General features: G+C 40.7%; 1 protein-coding gene across 9 annotated transcripts in view; it reads right to left on the bottom strand.

Annotated features, from left to right (window-relative positions):
- Positions 1-2,035: 2,035 nt before the first annotated feature.
- Positions 2,036-20,444, bottom strand: part of CTCF (CCCTC-binding factor) — a 38,898-nt gene continuing 20,489 nt past the window's right edge. For 7 of the 9 annotated variants that reach the window (XM_068955344.1, XM_068955343.1, XM_009686814.2 and 4 more), the window contains 10 exons: positions 14,251-15,043; positions 13,382-13,552; positions 12,349-12,482; positions 10,679-10,799; positions 9,734-9,883; positions 7,993-8,153; positions 7,357-7,539; positions 6,844-6,979; positions 4,653-4,820; positions 2,036-3,590 (listed from right to left, as the gene is read on the bottom strand). In XM_068955344.1, the coding sequence (XP_068811445.1) occupies positions 3,409-3,590; positions 4,653-4,820; positions 6,844-6,979; positions 7,357-7,539; positions 7,993-8,153; positions 9,734-9,883; positions 10,679-10,799; positions 12,349-12,482; positions 13,382-13,552; positions 14,251-15,031 (2,187 nt within the window). In that variant the 5' untranslated portion in view covers positions 15,032-15,043 and the 3' untranslated portion in view covers positions 2,036-3,408. The remainder of the gene's footprint in view (positions 3,591-4,652; positions 4,821-6,843; positions 6,980-7,356; positions 7,540-7,992; positions 8,154-9,733; positions 9,884-10,678; positions 10,800-12,348; positions 12,483-13,381; positions 13,553-14,250; positions 15,044-20,444) is intronic. The other 2 variants (XM_068955346.1, XM_009686815.2) reach the window with 1 other exon arrangement.

Below are 20,444 nucleotides of genomic sequence, written 5' to 3'. Positions count from 1 at the left end.
GTGTGACTGCTCCCATCCCTATTAAACCCTTGTTTGGGCTTCAAGGGAAAATCACAAAGCAGCCTACGATACATATAGGGTGGATCTGATAATTTAAGAATTCTATGCGTATCTATTGTGTTAAGTAATGTTGCTTAGAAATCATTCCCTCAGAAAAGCACAATAGGAGTTGCCAGAGGTCCCTGGTAAATCAGCTTCATCTTCCCACATCTGCTGTTGCAGTGGGCTGTGACTAGCAGGTAGCAGGGCAGGAACTGCCAAGAAACATGACAGTCTGCCAGCAGACAAAAGACAATTTGGAAGCAGTTATTCCTGTACTTTTTAGACAGATACATCTGGCCTCTTGTCTTCCAGCCTGCCATCAAGCTATTCATATATAGCAAGCAATTTCCCCCAGTTTCTCTGAACTCCAGGGCAGCTGGCAACACATGCCTTGAGCTTTGGTGTCACCTAGGAACAGCAGCACAAACAAGCACAAAAAAACAAGCACAAAAAGCTTGTGGGAGCTTGTACAGCAGCGCTTGTGCAGAGCAAGGCAGGCCTCTGCTAGAGCAAACGCAAGTCCTCCTTGGGGCTTTGTTTTAACTAGTGACCATCACAAAGTTAAAACAAAGCAACACTAATGTTTTTCATGCTCCCCTTTTCAGTAGCGGGTTAAACCATAGGGTTTAGGAGATTATGGTACTCCTCTTTTCCAATCAGCTTTACAGGAGGAGAGATAGCACACTCACTGCAACCTGCCTGGCACATGGTGGAGCTACAGCACAAGTCCTGGTCTGGGCACAGACAGGAAGGGGCTGAGACACAGCCATCTGCAACAGCACCTCTGTTAGCAGCACATCTTTTTATTCCATCAGTCCTGAAGCATATTGCAGAAAAGCACAGGCCCTGAAGACAGCTTAGTTCCCCTGCTTACTACACAGCCTCCCTTGCTCTAGGCTCATGCAAATGGTGCTTTCTTCAGAGCACTGCCTCCGTCTGAAGCATCGCTTTGGGCTCCTGATGATACAAGCTCCTTATCCAGCTGAGAATCCACTTCAGATTTATCCTCCTCTGCAGCCAGATCTGGCTCCTCGTTCCCAAAAAAGCCTTGCATTTACACTTCCCACCTGCTGAAGCAAGCTTCCATCCTGCTCAAGATTTCATGCACCAACCTCTGGATAACTTTTCTTTCCAAGTTTAAAAAGGACTATCTTATAGGACCAGAGACACCTAGTCACCCAACATCTACTGAAAATTATGCCTAGCAACTAACTCCTTTTTGCGCTTTTAAATAACTTCTTTTTAAGAAGTAGTAGTATGTCATTTGTAGTGACTCTCATTCTGAAGTCAGTTGTGCGAAAGGTACTATCCAGAACTTACACAGCTTGCAGTTATTCAACTGCTCACTCTCAGCCAGCTCTTTAAGCTACTTTTAGAATTAATTCTATGTAGAGGAACATACACCATGGCAAGTCTAAGTTTTATTTCCATTTCATTCTGAGAAATGAAACTAATATTCCCATTGTTTAGATGACTGGCAGGAATCTTTGAAGTCACAGACAACATGAACAAAAGCAACTGATAATCCCACACTACTTCTGGCTCAAGCAGTAAATGCTGTTTAAATTAGCGAGTGGCCAGTCCAGCACATTGTTATTATCTCACCCTGGCATGTTCCTTTGTTCAGCCCCAGCTGAGCAAGCAGCTTAGACCCACAGTACACAAAGCAGCTGCTACAAGGCAAGTCAGACTGTACACTAGCAGTGTATTAGCTTGACCACAGTAACCACATTTGATTACGTGTACACATTCACCTGTGGCTGGCAAAAAGCAGCACACCATAATTTAATGTCACCGTTAGCTACATTGCATTCAGCACAGGGTAGGGGGAACACCCATCATGAGGCGCGCAAACGCATTGTAAACAGATATTCCTTGTTTACGTAGGCAGGCCTGAAGCATCTTTCTAGGAGGAGGAGAGACTACAGCCTGGAGATCACTGCCAGGACAAACGGTTATTAAATACAAAGAAAGCAGCCAGTGAGCACACATGTTAATCCATTATTATTTATTAGCTGTACAGCAGTATATTCTCCTTCCCAGCTTTCAAACCCCATTACATATTTTATAACAGTTTTTTTCCCATGTTGGCTTCCTAAAATAATGAAAAATATCACACAGTACAGCTAAGTACAAAAATGCATCAACCTAGGGTCTGATAGCTAAACTGATAGCTCTCTTAAAAGCGATACATAGAAGAAAAATTTGTTTGAAATCAGCAAGACTGAGGCTCTATAAAAAGCTTACATATTTTAACATGTGACATTTCATATACAGGCATCATTTGTATTTCACATTATTCCTTTTTTGTCTTTATTAGAGATCCAAAATTGTATAATTACTGACCTATTAATATTTCCTGGCCCAGGTTTTGAGGGCTGCAGTGACCCACTTATAAATCACCACTTCTGCCTTAACATAGGATTCATAAACACAAAATACAACTACAAGATAGAGCAAAGAAAATGTAGTCGTGAAATTATAACTCAAAAAGAAGGTTAATTATACATGTTTCAAATGCCAGTTCTGTGTGCTTCAAAACCAGATTTCACGTGTGGGTTTCTGTTGTTCTGCAAGTAGTCTGGGTACCTCTCTCTACGTGATTGGTTATCAACAGCTTTTCCAACATTTACACTCTATCAATTCTCTTGTCTCTTAGTTTGAAGGGAATTAAAATACTGGGGTTTATTTAAACTGCATTTTTGCATACCTCTTAATTAATGGAAAAAGATTAAAATGTAAAAAAAAGTTATTTACAAGCTTGACCATTACAGAAATGCTTTGCAGAAAGCAAAGCATATTAAGGACAGAAACCAGTTGGAGCATGCCAAAACTACCGTGTGCAGCTGACTTGGAGAACCGGAACTAGTCGGTGGGGAAAAGCAAAAACATTTTAAAAGTCTAGAACCCTCCCAAGTCTGCATTTACAGTTAAAAACACTACTGAAAGAGAAGAAGGCTCAAGGACTCTGGGAACTGGAAGGGCAAGTCCGGAGTGGTTTACCACATACTCTAGTCAAGGCTTCCACTTTTGTATATTAAAACTTGTTGCACGTAAACACCGTCCTTGGAGCAGCTTTACAATGCAGTTCAGAGCAAAACTAATCAAGCATCTCACAGGAAACCCTCAAGGACTCCAAAACGTTTCCTAATGTTCCATGATCCTGTAAATGCTAACATAAAACAGCAAGTTCTAGTTAAATCACATTCTAACATCATTTTGAAGTTTTATTTCCCAGTATGTTTGGTAAAATGGTCTAAAATGATGCATTTCCCAAAGCCAAGAAAAAAGGTAAAAGGAAAAGTAGATTTGAGCCGCTTAAACACAGCCCAGGCCAGTTCAGTCAGCCAGCGTGGTCGTCTTCCATCACCGGTCCATCATGCTGAGAATCATCTCAGGAGTGAGGTCTCCATTGGGAGCTTCCACTACAGCAGGCTGAGCTTCTTCCTCTTCCTCTACTGTTTCTGCATCAGGTTCTTTCTTTACTTCAACTATAATATTTTCAATTTCACCAGTGTTCTGGTCTTCAACCTGAATGATTGCTGCAGCTAGAAGGGCAGAAAACAGGAAAGGGCGTAGGAGTGGGGAGGGAAGTGACAGGTTCTTTTTTACCTGTTCCAGGGCTGGCCTGCACCTCATCAGATGACTTTTCAGTAGATACTTAGACTTTTGCATAAAAAGGTGAGGGGGGCCCCCCAAGGGGGACACATTCCCACCTCAGTGCAGAATAACTCAACCTGCCTCTCATTCATCCAAGTATCATGCCCCTACCTCCCTGGCTCCTGTATGAAGATGTGCAACAGTAAAAATATCAAACGGCATACAGGAATATATGAGACAGTCCTTAAACAATTTTCGCAGAGTAATCAAACAAGACTGAATCAACATATGGGTGCCATATATATATGGCAAAGCTTCAGTCAAATTCAGGAGAGTCCACAGTGATGCTGTGTAAAACGCTTCTGCAGACTGTAAGCCTAGGAAGGACATGGGCTGTACTTGGAGCACCGATCAGACAGCTAAGCCAACGGGGAACGTTCACCCCTTGAAGGAACAAACGTGCCTTTCCTGCTGTTTCTAGAATTATTTTACTTAAGACTTTGCATAGCTATCGATTTCTACGTGTAAGGAGAAACCTCTGTGGAGTTGCAACTATTCTACATTTATGTTGTTCCCCAAAATACAGGCCTGAAGCAGGTTTGCTCGTGGCATACCTGTAAAAGTCTAGCAACTAGGTAAAAAAATTACTATGGTGATTCTCGTAACAGTTGCTCTAACAGCAAGTGGAGCATTAGCAGACACCCAGTAACTGGGGCAAAAAGAAATGAGAAGTTTGCACACCTACGAACTAGAATGTTATCAAAGAAAAAAAACAAGTCATGTCCTCTCCTTTTTGCATGGTCTGAAACACGTATGTTCCCTAATGACCAGGAAACGCTTGCAACAAGCGTCAGGCAGAAGGTGAGATCATAGCGAAGTAAAGACAAGTACAGCTATTTATTTTTTTTAAATAAGCTCACTTAAGGGGAGGAGTTCTCTTATAAGAACTGCCAAATCCAAGGAATAAGCAGCTCAAACAAAATTGTAACAAACTTCAAGTAGTGACTTACGCTGGGATTGTTTTGGTTGGGTGGCAGCTTTGCCTGGTGGTCTTCCTCTTCGTTTCTTACTAGGAGGTGGTGCAGGAGCCTCTGGCTCGACTTCTGGTTCCGCCTCAATTTCTACTGCTGTCTCCTCTTCATCTTCATTATCATCCAAATCTGGTTCAGCATTTTCCTCTAGAGAAGAAAAACAAACAAAAAACCTCAAAAAGAGCATCATGTAAGTCTTTAGTTTAAACAGGTGGACAAACACATCCACCTACAAAGAACCATTACTACTTAGTCCTCAACAGAAGGGAGTTAGATGACTGATGAGAGAGAAGGCGAATGTGGTCTGCGCTGAGAAGATGGTGGCACAGATTGTCAGTCTGCTATTCTCACATTAAAGAGAACAAATTGCTGTTCAGAAAGGGAAAGAAAACATGATTTTTACCTGGTGGCAGTGACTTCGCTATCTCTATGAAACACTCCAGAAGTGAAGAGTGATCCAAGAGCAAGTCTCCTAGCCCTCAAGAAATAGCAGCACCACACTTACCTTTTTCTGTAAAGTAGATCAGCAACTGAGATAGCAGTTCCTAAACCCTGGGACTAGTATCCAGGGCCCCAAAACATCAAGTTGAAATTAGCAAAGCCACATGGAACTGAGGAGTTCTTAAGCATCACAGTTGAACATAGGCTTTGCAGACCACTTGCCATGCTTTCTAGGACCACCAACATACCACAGATCACCAATCAGTGACCAAGAGCATCTTCCCCAAGACCTCTCTCTTCTGAGGTAGTACAGCCAAATACTTTGAGGCCTTGTCCACCCCCAGATGATTTATGACAGCACCTCCCCTCCATTCCGACTCACTGCATCTCTTAAAAGCTGATTCCAGTCCAATGGTGCTCACGGCAAGCTGCAACTTTTTGCAATTTTTTTTCGTGGCTTATTAAGCTAATGGCTTCAAGTTTTACACTTCAGGACATCTCTGAAATTACCAGGGTTCGCACCATCAACATGCCCAGAATACTCCATGCAAAACCAAAGCAAACAAAAAGCTGTCAAAGATGTCAAGGGGATGAGCCTGTTTGGAGTGCAAAATGATTGCCCCAAAACGTCTAAGCATGTTCACTGCACAGAAGAAAGGCTTACTTTCCTCATAAAGAGGAGAGCCATTGCAGAAGGCATGCTTCCATTTATTTGAGGGGGAAGAACGAACTGTAGAAATTTAATTTTCTTAGAAGTTGCAATAATGACTCTAATTCTTTCCAGTTGGGAGGGATACCCAAACAGTACTGTAACTGCACAACTATTGACCAGGGTGTGATAAAATGATTACCACTGAGGGAAAAATACCCTCAAAAAGGTGGCCGTTGGGTCTTTAGGATTCCACAAATACGGGCTGTCATAACACATGCCATGCCTCAACTTCAAATCTCACATGTAAATAAAGAGAGAAAACAGAAGGCAGTCAAACATACCAAGGTTCAACATACACTGCCATTTTATAGGTGTATTTTGGGCTTGGAAAATTCAGTTCAACATCCCAGAAAGCCTGCGAGTATTCTGAACATGCTGCGCTTTCATCCCCCTCAGTTAGATTATGCCGAAAGGAGTGATTTAATTGCCATGAGACCACACATTAGCTCAGGACACTACTGTTTTCCAGATGTTTCCTCATGTCTGTAAGCACATATACCCTTATGTACACGGAGGTATGTATCTATGTGCTGCGCTACTGTATGCGGTCATTCAAAGCCAAATTTCTTTCCTTTATTGAATTTTTCAAGTCCTACCCTTTTACAACTTCTTCACATTTGCCTCTGATCTCAACTTTTATCAACTAATAGTCTGTCTACTTCAGCAGCTCACAGGCCAAAACAGGGGACAACGTGACTTTAAGAGTACATCATCTGGTATTTTTTCCATTAGCACGCAGAAGATCATGCAGGACGGACAACTGCACAGACTAGGCAAGCATTGTTTCCAACTACTCAGTCTTGGAAGAGGCCCAGGACAGCAGAATCCATGCCATCCCTCCCAAATACGTACAGTCCTCTATGCACTGGGCCATATGCTATCATTTTTTTCCCTACCAAGTAGATAAAAGCCTTTCAGGTACCAGAACAAACCTGCAGAACTTGCAAACTAACATCTAAGAAAGAAACAGTGTCTCACAAGCCTGTAACTCTCAGAATATACCGAGTTGTTTCTTACCACTATCAGAGGAATCTTCTTTCTTAGAGCGCATCTTTCTCTTTCTGCCACGTTTGCCCTTCTTTGTCTCTCCTCCATTCTCTCCTTCCCCACCATCTGGGCCAGAACAGTTATCAGCATGTCTGGCCATCGTGTTCTGTTCAGGGTGGAAAAAAACCCAAAAACCCAACATGCATTGAAATCAAGATCAGATATTCTGGCTCTGTATTTACACAGACATTTCTGACAGCTTGTCTCTTTCCTCTTTGCAAAGGAAGAATATTTAACAAATATGGGTAGACTTGTTTCACTAACTTTTACTCAAAAAAGTTTGAGTTTTCATGCTGCCCATGATGCCATTGCTAGTACACGCTAGTATCGTTCCTGAGTTGTACCAGAGCTGCCTTTCAGAAAGAAGCAAGTGCTATCTTTAAAAAGGTCAGTGTTGTGTCCTGTGCCCCAGCCACTTTTCCCTTTGGGTAACACTGCCCTCGCCTCCCAAACCCTATCCCTCAGAACAGTATATGCCTTTACCCTGCGAGTGAATGTTTTACCACACTTGGAACAGACAAATGCAGCAGGGACAAAGTTGGGATCGTGGTATCGTTTGAAGTGCATATCAAGGAGCTGTTTTTGACGAAAGGTTTTATCACAATGGCTGCAGGCGTAAGGCTTTTCTCCAGTATGGGTCCGTTTATGCATGATCATGTGCCGCTCCTGGTAGGGACAAACAAAAGAGGAAGAATAACTTGAAAACTCACAGATGTAGACATAGATGTAGACAGAAAAAACTTATTTTCACTGCCAAGACAAGGCCAAACACTTTAGTCTAAGAGCAACATCCAGGAGAAGATGGTACCTGCCTGAGCGCAAGAACATCTTGATAGTTGGCATGTTCAGTCCTAGCTGCTTCCATCCTACATGGAACTCTTAGCCTTTTGTCAACAAACATGCCAAGGTTGTGACTTATCTCCCTTAAAAGGTACTCTCTACAGGGGAGCACTGCATTAGGAAGCAAATGCCACTGAACTTTCCCATTCCCTTAAAAAGGATTAGGGAGCTAACGCCGATTTTGACAGCTGTTCAAACTTAACAGATACGATTTTTTTTAGCTTACACGTCTAGCTCCTGTCCTAATGCTCTTAAGGGGTGCCAGTCCCACCAGCTTACCTGCCTGCATGCATAATCACATTGGTCACACTTGAAGCGCTTCTCATTCTTGTGAGACTTTTGATGCTGTATGAGGGCATACCGCTCGTGAAACACAGCGTCACAGTAGCGGCACTTCTTGCCCTGCTCAATGTAGGAATGCTGCTTTCGCAAATGGACACCTAGGAGTGCAAGAAGTAGAGCCTTTAATCACACCATGGCTATCCAAGCATGAAAGAGCCTGGCATACAATCTCTCAGCATCTTTCCCTCTGTATACTCTTGAGCTCAAGCGAGAAGAGTGAACTGTTAATTTGAGGTTCTATCAAAAAATTAAGAGGCTTCTAATTAAGAGCAACCAGCATAATTTCTTGACAGAAAGGTCTAATCAAAAGCTACGGTTGTATTTGATAAAGCACTTGATGTTATACCATGTAACTTATATTAAAAACTCATTATCTGCAAAATACAGCAGGCTTCTTGGACTGTTAGTGTGCAGATAGTTTCAAAAATCCATCTCAAAAACATAGCAGATGGATCATCGGTGACCAGGACTGCTTCAGGTAATCTGTAAGCATTCTCTTGGAAGATAGGACGACACACATTTTTGCTAGCAAAGCTTACGCAACACACAAAGTAAAGTCAAGGTAAAATATAGCACTGTCCACAAGACACTTAAGACTACTCTGAATTGCCTGAATACAGCCAGAAACCAGGTAATACATTGGGAAATAGGATTTTCTGCAGGATTAGAAGTCAGAGTGACAGGACTAGAAGGCAACAGGGGTACTAACAGTTAATCCCTAGCAGAGGTTTTAATCACTAAAAACCTCCGACTATGAGCTGCACAAGGTAGCCTACTGTAGATTAAACAATCATTATTAGAAGAAAAAAATTCTTCACAGCTAATCTCAGTTTCTTCCTGTTGTAGATCAGGTCTTGTTTGCTTCAGCAGACACGTGGTGTCAACTGACTGTCATCCTCTCAAAATGTCCTTTATTGTAGTGCTTTACATTTGTCTTCTATGGAAGAGACCCTGCCTTCCCATTACTTGGTTGATATTTTGCTTACAGACAAAGTTATGGCAAATCTCAGCTTTTTCTTCACCGAGAAATACTATCTTCAGTTGCTCTGGGAGTGATACTATTTTTCACCTTCTTGTATATCATAAAAGAGAGCTTGCCTGCTGGAATCATGGGGTACTGCTCACCAGGTCAACACTCTCCTACTGCAAGGACTCATGGCTTTTGTGACAACTCAGTCTCTCCTATTCTGTCTGTGGCACACAGCTCCACTTCCTGAAAAATGAAATTGTTTTGGCTAATTCAAGCCTTTTAGCTTGATGAAAATGTATCTGGGTGATAATTAATAGCCTCCAATACGTAGGAGGCCAAGCCAAACGACCTTCTGATTTCTCACATCTTAAATCATACAGAGTTAAAATATTAGTCTAAGTTCAATAAATGCCTAGCATCTATAGGCATGACAATAACATGCCTTTGTATGCTTGGAAAACATGCTGCATTTTCAAATAATGAAAAGAAACTGAAAACTCTCATAGCATGCAGCAGTTACTGTAAGCTAAAAGTGTGTATTGCCAGCCACACATCTGAGCCTGTGCTTCATTTTGTGCAGTTACACAATTACTAAGTTAAAGAAAAAAAGACAGCTGTTGGGTAACGTGAACTCTAATTCCGGGAAGGTATGTTTTGTGCAATCTTCTGCACTAACTTCACTAACGACCAAGCTGCTGAGATACATACCCAAGTCACTCTTTCTTGCTATAACAGTATCACAGTGAGGACAGTGAAATTTGGCCACGTTCTCCGTATGCTTTTGTAAAATATGCATCTTCATAGTACCGCTCTGAGTGAAGCGAGCATGGCAGATGTAACATTCATATGGCTTCTCTCCTACAGTAACGGAAGGAAAAAAGTAGCACGAGTACTTTTATTAACAAGAAATCTAATCAAAAAGCCCCAGAATAAAACCACCTCCCAGAAACTTGCAGCAAACAGCTCAATAATGTTTCTTTCTCTAGAAATTTTATTTCCCATAAATATCTTTCTACAACACAGAGACAAAACAAAATCACTCTTAAGCAAATGAGTTAATTATTAGTCCTTACAATGAGTAATGCATACAAGACCTACATGCAGACTGCTGGAACCCTGCAAGCATCATCAGTTTAAGATTTTATTTTGAATGCTCATACATTCAAGTACATGTCTGTCATTATATTTTAGCAACATCATTAGCTTAGCTTAGAACTTAGTAATGTTCCATGTTAGAAAAAAATCCTATTTCTATCACAGAAAAAAAATGAGAATCTTCACAAACTGCATCCAGACGCTTTTGCAACTACATTCAAGCACGAAATTAAAAACGGCTATAACCTTCAGTGGAAGGTAGAACACCAACGACAAAGAAGAAAATTCTTATCTTCCTACTAAAAAAGCATCTGTATTTTGTCACCTCACAGTGAAATTAAAAATCAGAATCCATTTCTCAGTGCAGTCACTACTGTCAATTGAATGAATTTACTAATGCTGATAAACTGTGCATTCTCTTCACTGACAGAATTTATGAAGATTTTCTATTAAACTTGAAGACTGCATTTTGCTGACTAAGGGCATTAGCATCATTACGCACAGTCCCAACACTCAGACACTGGTTCACGCAGCACACTAAAGAGGTAGTATCAATACCAGAGTGGGTCCTCATGTGCCTCTTCAGTTTGTAAGTATCCCTGCTGGCATAGCTGCACAAGCTGCACTGGAACGGACGCTCTCCAGTGTGAGAGCGAATGTGGCGTTTCAATTTGCTAACCTGAAAGCCAAGAGCAAGACTAGAGTTAGCAAGGATGAACGCGTCAGATTTCCAAAAGTACAAGAAATCAGTCAAGAATTTCATTAAGGCAACCTATTTTGTTTTGGTACCTAGATAAAATAAAAAACAACAAACCCCTTTTAACGCCAATCTTACACTGCATGTAACCGCTCATACCTCCTTCCCACTCAACTCCACATCTCAATCTTATTCCCAGTCTTGCTTCATGCTTGTTCCCACACTCAGCACAGCCCGATTTTGTCTCTTGCGCTCACCTTACTGATATTGACCATCTCAACGTCAGAGGATACCCTAAACATTGAGAGTATCCTGGAGACATACTCAGAAAAAACTGTTCCAGGAAAGCATGCACCAAAGGAACACTGCAGGAGGGGCAGTGCCTCCTGCAGAGCATATTTCTTCTACAGGGTGCTTCCTGGGGCCCTCTCCAGTTACTTTGAGGGAGACAATAACTCACCAAAGGGAACAAAAAAGCCATAGCCCTACAGTCAACAGGGTGACTTAATCCCTTTACTCTCTGGCTGTTACCTAGGAGGCATGAACCCAGCTTAAGAATTAGCACTGACATGAACGGAAGGCATTTTCTGCTTAACTATGAGCAAGCTGCATAATCACCAACCTCTGTCTACAAAACTCAGCAACAGCTCATATAGGACCAACTTGCTTATTCTTTCCTGATTCATGCACTGTGACACAATGCATTCAGCACTCAAACCACAAGGCCTGGAATTACAGCACTGCAATCACAGCTCAGCAAAGGAAAAAACATCCCAAAACAAAAAGCACCCCCTAAACCACAAACCGCTCCCCCCAAAACACCCAAACAAGACTGAACACCCAATTCATCATCTCCACTGTCACTTTCCTCCACTGCACAGGTCCCAGTTTTTAATCATCTTGCTCATCATCTTGCTCAGATTTCCTATCCCCATCTTACAGTGTAATTTTTATTAAATTTTAAAAGCTGCCCTGCAGCATAAGCAACAGGGCTGCTTAGGGAATAGGGGAGCACATTCAAGCAAGGTTAATTTACTCGAGCATATTAGATAATCCTTTAGAATTAGCAAAGTTGTGTTTTTCACTAATTTGAAGGAAAAAATGTCATTAATTTTGGCAACAGTCACTTTATCAGCAGATATATAAGATGTAAAGTGCGCATTTTAAAACTGGAGAACACCTCTAGTCTAAAAGCACATCCTACTCCGCAAATAGCTGCCTCTTTCAATTCCTTTTCCATCTTAAAGGACTGCTGATTTTAAAAGTGATGAAAACAACTATTGTCTCCAAAGAGGAGATGGAAATCATCTAGGGCCTCTGTGCACAAGTGCCCTCAAACTGGTTTCTCATTAACTGAGGAAACCCCATCACTTGCTTCCAAGAACAGAGCTAATTTATAACCTTTTCATTCAGAACCTTTTTTAAAAATGGTCAAGGAGGAAATGCCTAAGAACAAAATTTATAAGAGATGGTGAATAAGTCCTGAAGCACTTAAGCAAGTATTTGGTACTGTAACAATTAACTATCATACCTCCACACTAGCATAATCACACATTGAACATTTGAATGGTTTCTCATGGGTGTGTTTGTAACGGCGATGCCGAACCAACTCTCCACTGGTCACAAAGGCCATGTCGCAGTCTGGGCACTTGTGAGGGCGAGTACCTAATTATTTACAGCAAAACAGGAAGACGGTGACATTCAGATTTAGTGATTAAAAAATTTTTTTTATTTTTTTTAAAATGAATTAGCAAAATTCCCTTTGTGTTCTGAAAGATTAGATTACAGCAGCAAATGGTACACAAGAGTCATAGCTTTTGTATAAATAACCAGTGGACTGAAGATATTGCTAGAGACTTAACATCCCTTCAGTGAGGAAACAAACTCCCTTCTTTTCTTATCACTTGGTTATTTGTAAATTTCAAACTACTCAGTTAGATAAAGTAGGGGTATGAAAAGAAAGCTAAGGATATGAATTACATTTTTTTTTTTTTTTTGGCAGAAGAGTCACAAGAAAGTTGTTTAAATTTGATTACAGTTCCCAAACTTCTCCTAGCTCAAGTTTTATAACAGAAACTTGACCCGAGTAAGGAATACTAGAAATGTGCTATCATTCCTAAACATTTCACTTGCGCAGTTTATAATCTATTCTCTGTGGTGGGTTTTTCTGTTTGGTTTTTGTTTTGTTTTTTTAACTCTTTTCTGTTTAGCTCCAGCCTCACCTTACTTTTCCACATGGAGCAATAGCGGCACAAAGCTCAGAACACAGCAAACTGAGGGCCCTACCAACACCCAAGACAAATAGAACATTTTCTAGAGCTTCAAGTAATTTCAGATCAATCCCAGCCAGGGTCAGTTTTATATCTATGTACAGAACGAGCTTTGCACCTAACACAGACAGGTGAAAAACTGCTCTCACATGAGAAAGAGCAGCACTGCATAGTTTCCTACATTTTAACTCATCCCATAAGAGGAACTGGACAGATTCAGCCTAGACCCAATCTGCCTTTATTTTAAGGACAGAGCAGATTCTACTAAAGGAACGTACGTAACAGCAAGAGTACCTGTGTGAGTGTTGAGGTGGTTCCTCAGTAACGTGACTGTCCGAAAAGCCCTGCCACAGAGATGGCACTTATGAGGTCTTTCATCAGTGTGGCTTTTCATGTGGCGGTCCAAGTTAGAACGACGTGGACAAGTGTAACTGCACAGTTCGCACTGGAATGTCTTCTTTACACCTAACCATGAAGGAAGTCACATTTATTCTTGGCAGCACCATGGTCTACCACATTACATTAGAGGTCAGGAGGGAAAAAGAAAAATTCCTGGAGGTTTAACCACTACAAGGAACTCAGTTTGTACCATTAAATCCAACTGTATTTCCTATTAGGAATACAGGCAATGATTAGCTTCTCTTGAATTTTCATTAGTATGCCAGCAATTAGTGTTCTTGCTCCACTCTACTCAAAACTGTAAATTAAGAAACCCTTTTTAAAGTTTCCAAAAAGCAAAAGTCAAACAGACTGCTGGATTTTGTGCCATCCACTCTACCCAGTACCTGGCTAGGGAAAACCTCCCACAAAGCTAATTATATAGTTGGTTCCTGATGTAAAGCTTATCTATACAATATTCTCTTGAATATGCATTACAGCAAAAAGCAGAATCTTTTCAACTGCAGTGATATAGGAATACTAATATGACAGCATCGCTCAAGAACGAGCTCCTTTGTAAGCCTATATGCAGGAGAGCAGGTTTGCCCAGAAAACAATAGAGCTAAGAGCTCTTATATAAAAGAGTAAGAGACACTGGGCATGACTGCTTTACTCCCATTTGCATCTACTCAGTCACTTCAACCATATTGCAAGGTGCAGTCATAACAGGTGCAATTTAGAAATCCCCTAACAGGTGCAATTTAGAAATCCCCTAACAGACTTACCTTTCTTTTTAATTTTTGTTGGTTTAGGTGGCTTCATGTTGCCCACTACCTTTTCTGCATTGACCTCAGACAACAAACCTTCCTGCTGCTCCTCTTCAAAGTCATACACAGAGACATCCACATCTTTGCCTTCCTCAGTGTAGCGGAGCTTACTCTTTTTGTTTTTCTTTGTTTTTTTGGCTGGTGGCTGATAGTCTGGATCTTTTTGCCAATTAGGATCTTCTTGTGGCTGAAGTTCACCTTGTTCCAGTGTCTCCACCTCACCATTTGCACCTACTTTTACTACCTGGAAGCCTTCTGGTAAAGGAAGGGTGTGACAGATCATGGGCTCTCCCTCTTGCAGGCCTCCTTTGGAAACCTCATTTTCATATGCTCCCTGAAGTTCTTCCACAGAAGTGGTAGCAACAGGTACAGTCACTGGAACAGGTACTTGGACTAGCTGAAGCTCACCAAGATTTATAGGCTGCTCTTCCATATTAACAACCTGAAGCGTTATGATCTGTGTGTCATCCACCGTGGCCTCTGTTTCTTGGGGCACTGCACCTTCCATTACTTCAGTCTTCATTTGAAGAAGTGTCGGATCTAGCTGTTCCATCATCACCATCTGCACACCACTGTTGACATCCTGAACTACTTCACCCCCATCTGCTTGGTTTGGTGGTATATGACAAGCATCATCCTCCTGCCCACCTTCACGGCGTCTTTGATAGGTTTTTCTCTCTTTTCCCTTAATAAAAGTTTCCGATTCTTCCACAATAGCTTCAACTGCCTCGCCTTCCATTTCACCTTCCTGCTGTAAAAAACAAAAGAGGGAATGATGCACATCACCCAATGTAATTTAACAATGGCACAAACCCCACAAAGGGGCAAGTGCCCTAACTGAAAACCACCAGCTCAACAGCAGCAAGCTATTGCAGCCATATTCAAGAAAATAAATCAAGAACTGTAAGCATTAGTCTCTGCTAGCATACTGTCACTGTAAACCAAAGCAATCACAGACTCCTGCCTGGAGTGAGACAACAGCTGTGCTAGTTTCTTGGAAAGGAAGAAAAGCAAGGAGGAGAGATTAAGGGATATGCATGTTCCTATTTCTCAAAGACTGCAAATCCCTAAGGCAAAAGATATGGCAGCATTATTCCTTATTCAGCTTATTTATTTATTTTACATAGCGTAGCAATATCTGAGGCAGTCGCAGTCCTGGGCTATAATTTTTAATGACACAAAAATACGGTAATGTTACATGCAAAAAAGCCAATTTTAGGGAGCACAATATAGATCTGGACTTCAAAAAAAAAAAAAAAAAAAAAAAAAAAAGAACCATCACACAGCTTAGTCTGACAACTGTGATTTTTTGTCCCCTGAAGAAAAGTTTTGAGAATGCAAAGAAAGAATTCAAGTCTTCAGTTACTCTAAATTAAGTTCTCACTTGTTTCATGTCAAACTACAGCTCCAAACAACTACTACTACTTCTATGTTTAGATTTCTCTGAACAACACTTGGTTGGCATCGTTGTGTAAAGATAAGACAAAAAAAGGACATAAGTATATTTCTTGTGAGTATTCTGTGGTTCATTCCTGTTCCCATTTATGGGCACTGCCTTGCCTCTGAAGGCAGAGCACAGGATGAACTTGAGCACAGTGCCCTCTTCGGGTCGAATGAGCCCCAGCATGCAAGCAAAGCTCAGTTAGAATATTATTTCAACTTAAACGATCTGGACTCAGAGCTGCTGGACTCTAGTGATTTCTCATGAAAACTGGGTTAAATCTAGCCACACAGTCAGCAGCATGCAATAATTTTAAAGCTCAGCATTTTAGCAGCTAGGCCTTAATTATAACTCTCAAAATTTTTATATAAAAGTATATCTCCTTTTTGATTAATCTCCCCTGCCTCAACAATCCAGCATTCTTCTCTGCACTCAGGATGAAAATATGAAACCCCTGTGTTCTGATTTTGCATGATGATTGTTTCAAAACCCCCCAGAACACCCACCCCCCAAAGACACCCCCAAACAAAAAACAACCCCACATGCATACAAAAAAATCCCAAAATACACTTAGAGAAATCATCATTTGGAAGCTATCTTTTCCTAAATGAAAATCATATTTAAATCAGAGTGAAAGAGTAGTTCATAAATCTACCTCTGGTACAGCTGGTTTACATTAGGAAAAATGAAAGCAGATACCAGAATCAGGTCAAATAATTTCCTGCATTGTGATACAATTCTTATATCTCTCATCTAAGTGCTGAGAAGGTACTCAGGCCAATTTCATCACTGAAACAAAGTATCAAGGTGTTCAAAAAAACCACACCCACCCACCCCCCTCCTTATGAAGCTTGTCATAAAATTCTAATTCCAATTCCAGGTTTGATAGGAGACTTCTACATTTTCTTGTTATATCTACTGACCTCTCAGACTAACCAACAGAACCTCTCCAAGCTATCTTTTAAACTCAATGCATCTCATATCATACTAATATCGGGTGTCTCAGCGTAGCCTTACATATTCATTTTTGAAATACATGGGCATATATACATAAGCATGAAACATAGCTATCAGTCTTTACTAGCTTTAAGAAATACAAGACATTTAATTATTACTATTTTAGAGAGCACTTGCTTTTACTGTTTGGCATTGTCTAGTATCCTGCACTTCTTCCGTGAGAAGAAGATGTGTTCTTATCTTTCTTCAGTCTGCTCAGATTAGGGTCATTTACTAACGTGTAGCCTTGATATTCGCTATGTTTCTTGTGGGCAGCAGCGGTCTCCAGGGGGCACCAGATACCCAGAAATACTGACATATGGCTTCACGTGCACTCCCTGTAGGGATCCTGCTTCTCCTTTTTCTTAACACCCATCAGCTTTTCAAGTCACAGCAAATCCATATGGACAAACAGCTGAAGAACACAAGATGATGCGAGTACTTTATACTAGCCAGCAGGCGATCAGAATGGAGCTTTGGCCTTTATCCTGCAGCAACTGTGAAACAGAGCAAATTGTCTTTCGATTATCTTAAAATATTTGTAGGGAAAGAGAAGGAGAAGCCTTTTTAGGTGACCAGAAGCCTATGAGTAAGGAAAGAAAGGACAGATGTAAACAAAATATAACAGCACGGTAAATGACTAGAAATCAAACAACAAAAATTTAAGACACAGGAAAAAGAATGGTAAGAATCCAACTGCAGGGCTAACACCATCTCATTTTTGTGCCCTGTAATGGGACAGGGAAACGATTAGCAACCTTGATTCAATTACACACAGCTCCAAACAGTTCAGGTGGTGCTCTCATAAGGGCCTTCACCTTAGTTGTCAACATCAACCACGATAACAAGCCTGCTAAGCAGGCCAACAGGCAAGATTTGCCAGGGTGCTCTGCTACACTGCAGAACCAGGTCACCCAGTGGAGTGGTAGGAAGGCACCATCTCTCAGACTTGCACACTAGGAAACTCTTATATCTGGCATGCGGCTTATGGGGTCAAGAAGGTTAGCCAGCATAGGAACAGAGACTTGCGCTAAGATCAGGTAAATGTATGCAAGCAATATACTGCTCAAAAGCACCTTACAGTGGGAAGAACAGTAAATACAAGTGGAAGAACTCTTCTTAGTTTCTTTACCAAATGGTTACAAGACTCCTGGGTTTTTGGGGTTTTTTTTTTTTTTTTTCTTTTCCCCTAGCTCCTTCTCTTACCATAGGGACACTAAAGTTACCTGACTACCTACAGCATCTTCTGCAAAAGCCGGACCCTGAAGCAGCATGCCTAACAGGGCAGGCAGGGAACCACAAAGCACGGCTGTCCTCCAGCGGTGAGCCACATGCACTGCAACAGCACAGCCGGGAAGATCTCTTCTTGCCACCCCCTCACCTCACTGTTACCTTGTACCTCTCATACTTCAAAATTCAGCACACAATTGAACACTTACTTCTGCCAATTCCGTGCTGTAAAATATGGTCTATTACCTTCAGTTAAAATAAATTAGTCTGAAAACGACTGTTTCTAAGCAAGGCTGTTACTGTCAGGGAAAAATAGCCTTAAGAAAAAACAGTATACAATATTGTATATACTATACAATACAAAATACCACAGTATTTTAAAGAAAACTATGAACTACTGCAGGTGATATATATATATTTATTGCAGGTTATATACTGCAAAATACAGAATTGCACAGAAATAATATCAGTTGGAAGTTGCCAAGATTTGTTTTCAAGAAGGGGTGAATTTTAAAATTTAAAAACTTCTCCAGTTTGGGGAAGGTAGAGGGAAGGATTACCACTAAATTTAAGAGAGAAGAGGGAGCTAGGCAAAACGTAGGAGACCTCTCCTATCCAACTGTCTGGAGAGACCCTGTCTCTGAGGTCTTCGCTGTGGTGAGCTTTGCATCGCCTGTCCAGTTTCACTTTTCAATCGTTTCGTTTATTCAAGTGTTTGCTGGACAGCGAGTGTGAGATTGAGATTTATTTTCAAATGAGTTCTCCTTTTTCACAAAGGGCATTTTGGATGAAAGTTTGGTACTTACTGAAAGAGTTACTAGAAAATACCAGTTCATTGGGACAGGATCCTGCAACTTCCTAAAGTTTTTCCATTTCTACTAATTTTAATAGAAATTGATTTTCTTCAACTTTTTACACATTCACTCTCCTAAAAATACTGTTTGCTCCCCACCCCCAAGTTCTGGGGAAGAAATAATGTTTCAAATAGTTCAGAGAACATGTGTAATATGCTACAAATGAGTCCACTACGGGGAAATAAAAGGAACAAACACTAGCAAATGTATTTTTCTTATCATTTCTGGCTTTTATCCTCAGTTCTCTTCCTATCCGTTACTGTACCTTAGGTACCAGTAATATAGCTCAAGAATGACCACACTTAAAAAGCAGAACAAAACCATAAGTTAACAAAATATGATTTAGTGAGCTTCTCCTATATATCCTGTAAACTTTTGAAAGCATAAACAGTAAGCAAAAACTACACCCAATATCCCACAGTTACATCATATTTCTGCTATCTAAAACAAGAAAAAAAATTATTTTTAAGTGTCTGTATCCAAAGGGGTTTATGGTCAAACCTAGGATTTTTTTCCCACTCTTATTTATGCCTTTAGTCAATAAACATATCTTTGTAACTATTTAAAGACATTAACAGAGGCAAAATAACTGTAGGAGTACTTGGCCACTCTCCTTTCCCACCACGAAGTCTCCATGGCTCTCCTCTATCTTCTGAAAAACTCCCACTAAGCATAGTCAAAGATAAAACAGTTAAATAGGAAGGAAGCCTTTGCATTTGCTTCAACAGGGCTTTCCTGATAACAAGAGATGAGCAAGACATGAACATAACTTTTTTTAAAGCAAATTTGTAGAACACAAAAAAAGTGTTAAGTTTAGGCCTTTCTAGTGCCACTCTTACATTAAGATGTTTAAGCTGACGTTAACTGTGCTTTTATCAACCACTGGTCACTACAATAGGTCTTAGTATCTGGAACATATCAGTAGTATCTTTAAGCGGACAGCAAATCTAAAATACAAACTTGATGTCTGCACAACATTTTCTCAAAGTTGCACTCTGTCAACTTAGAGACGCAAAAATTCTTTTTCTCCACGTAGTGCTACACTAGAACCAAGAAATCCTCATACAATTGGGAAAGCGGTATACAAGACACCTGAAGAGCCGTGTACAAGGCCACACACATCTAAGCAAAGCTTGTTAGCTTGGGCTCAGCACTTCACAAACATGGCTATAAAACTTTTCAATGCAGGACGGATGTAGAAGTAGTTCTGCCACATCTGCATGGTACTACACTCAACCTGAGTGGCTCAGCTCGATCTGAACAGGATGTGCATAAAACCAAACACTGAGAACTTATCCAGAACTTGGATTGTACATGTAAAGACTGAAATTTGATAGTAGAATCTTGTCCATGTTGCTCACAGAAATAAATTAACAAGGGTGGAGTTTCTCACGCATCCAATTATAAACATAAGCTGTACAAATACTTAGAAGCACTGTGTTCAACTCATGAAAACGGAGAAAAATGGAACCAACTTTTTCTTCTTTTTTCTTTTAAGGTAGGCCTGCCCTGCTTGACAGCTCACAAAGCTTTAAGCAAAAAGCATCACACAACTTGAGATATATCAAACTAGAAAAGCAAATTAATAAAATTTCTTCCAACTAATGGTATTTTCTTACTATAACGGACAA

This window comes from Struthio camelus, chromosome 10, assembly GCF_040807025.1.
Source record: "Struthio camelus isolate bStrCam1 chromosome 10, bStrCam1.hap1, whole genome shotgun sequence".
Classification (NCBI taxonomy): domain Eukaryota; kingdom Metazoa; phylum Chordata; class Aves; order Struthioniformes; family Struthionidae; genus Struthio; species Struthio camelus.
Note: the sequence above shows the minus strand (reverse complement) of the source record. Positions and strands in the feature narration are given on the sequence as shown.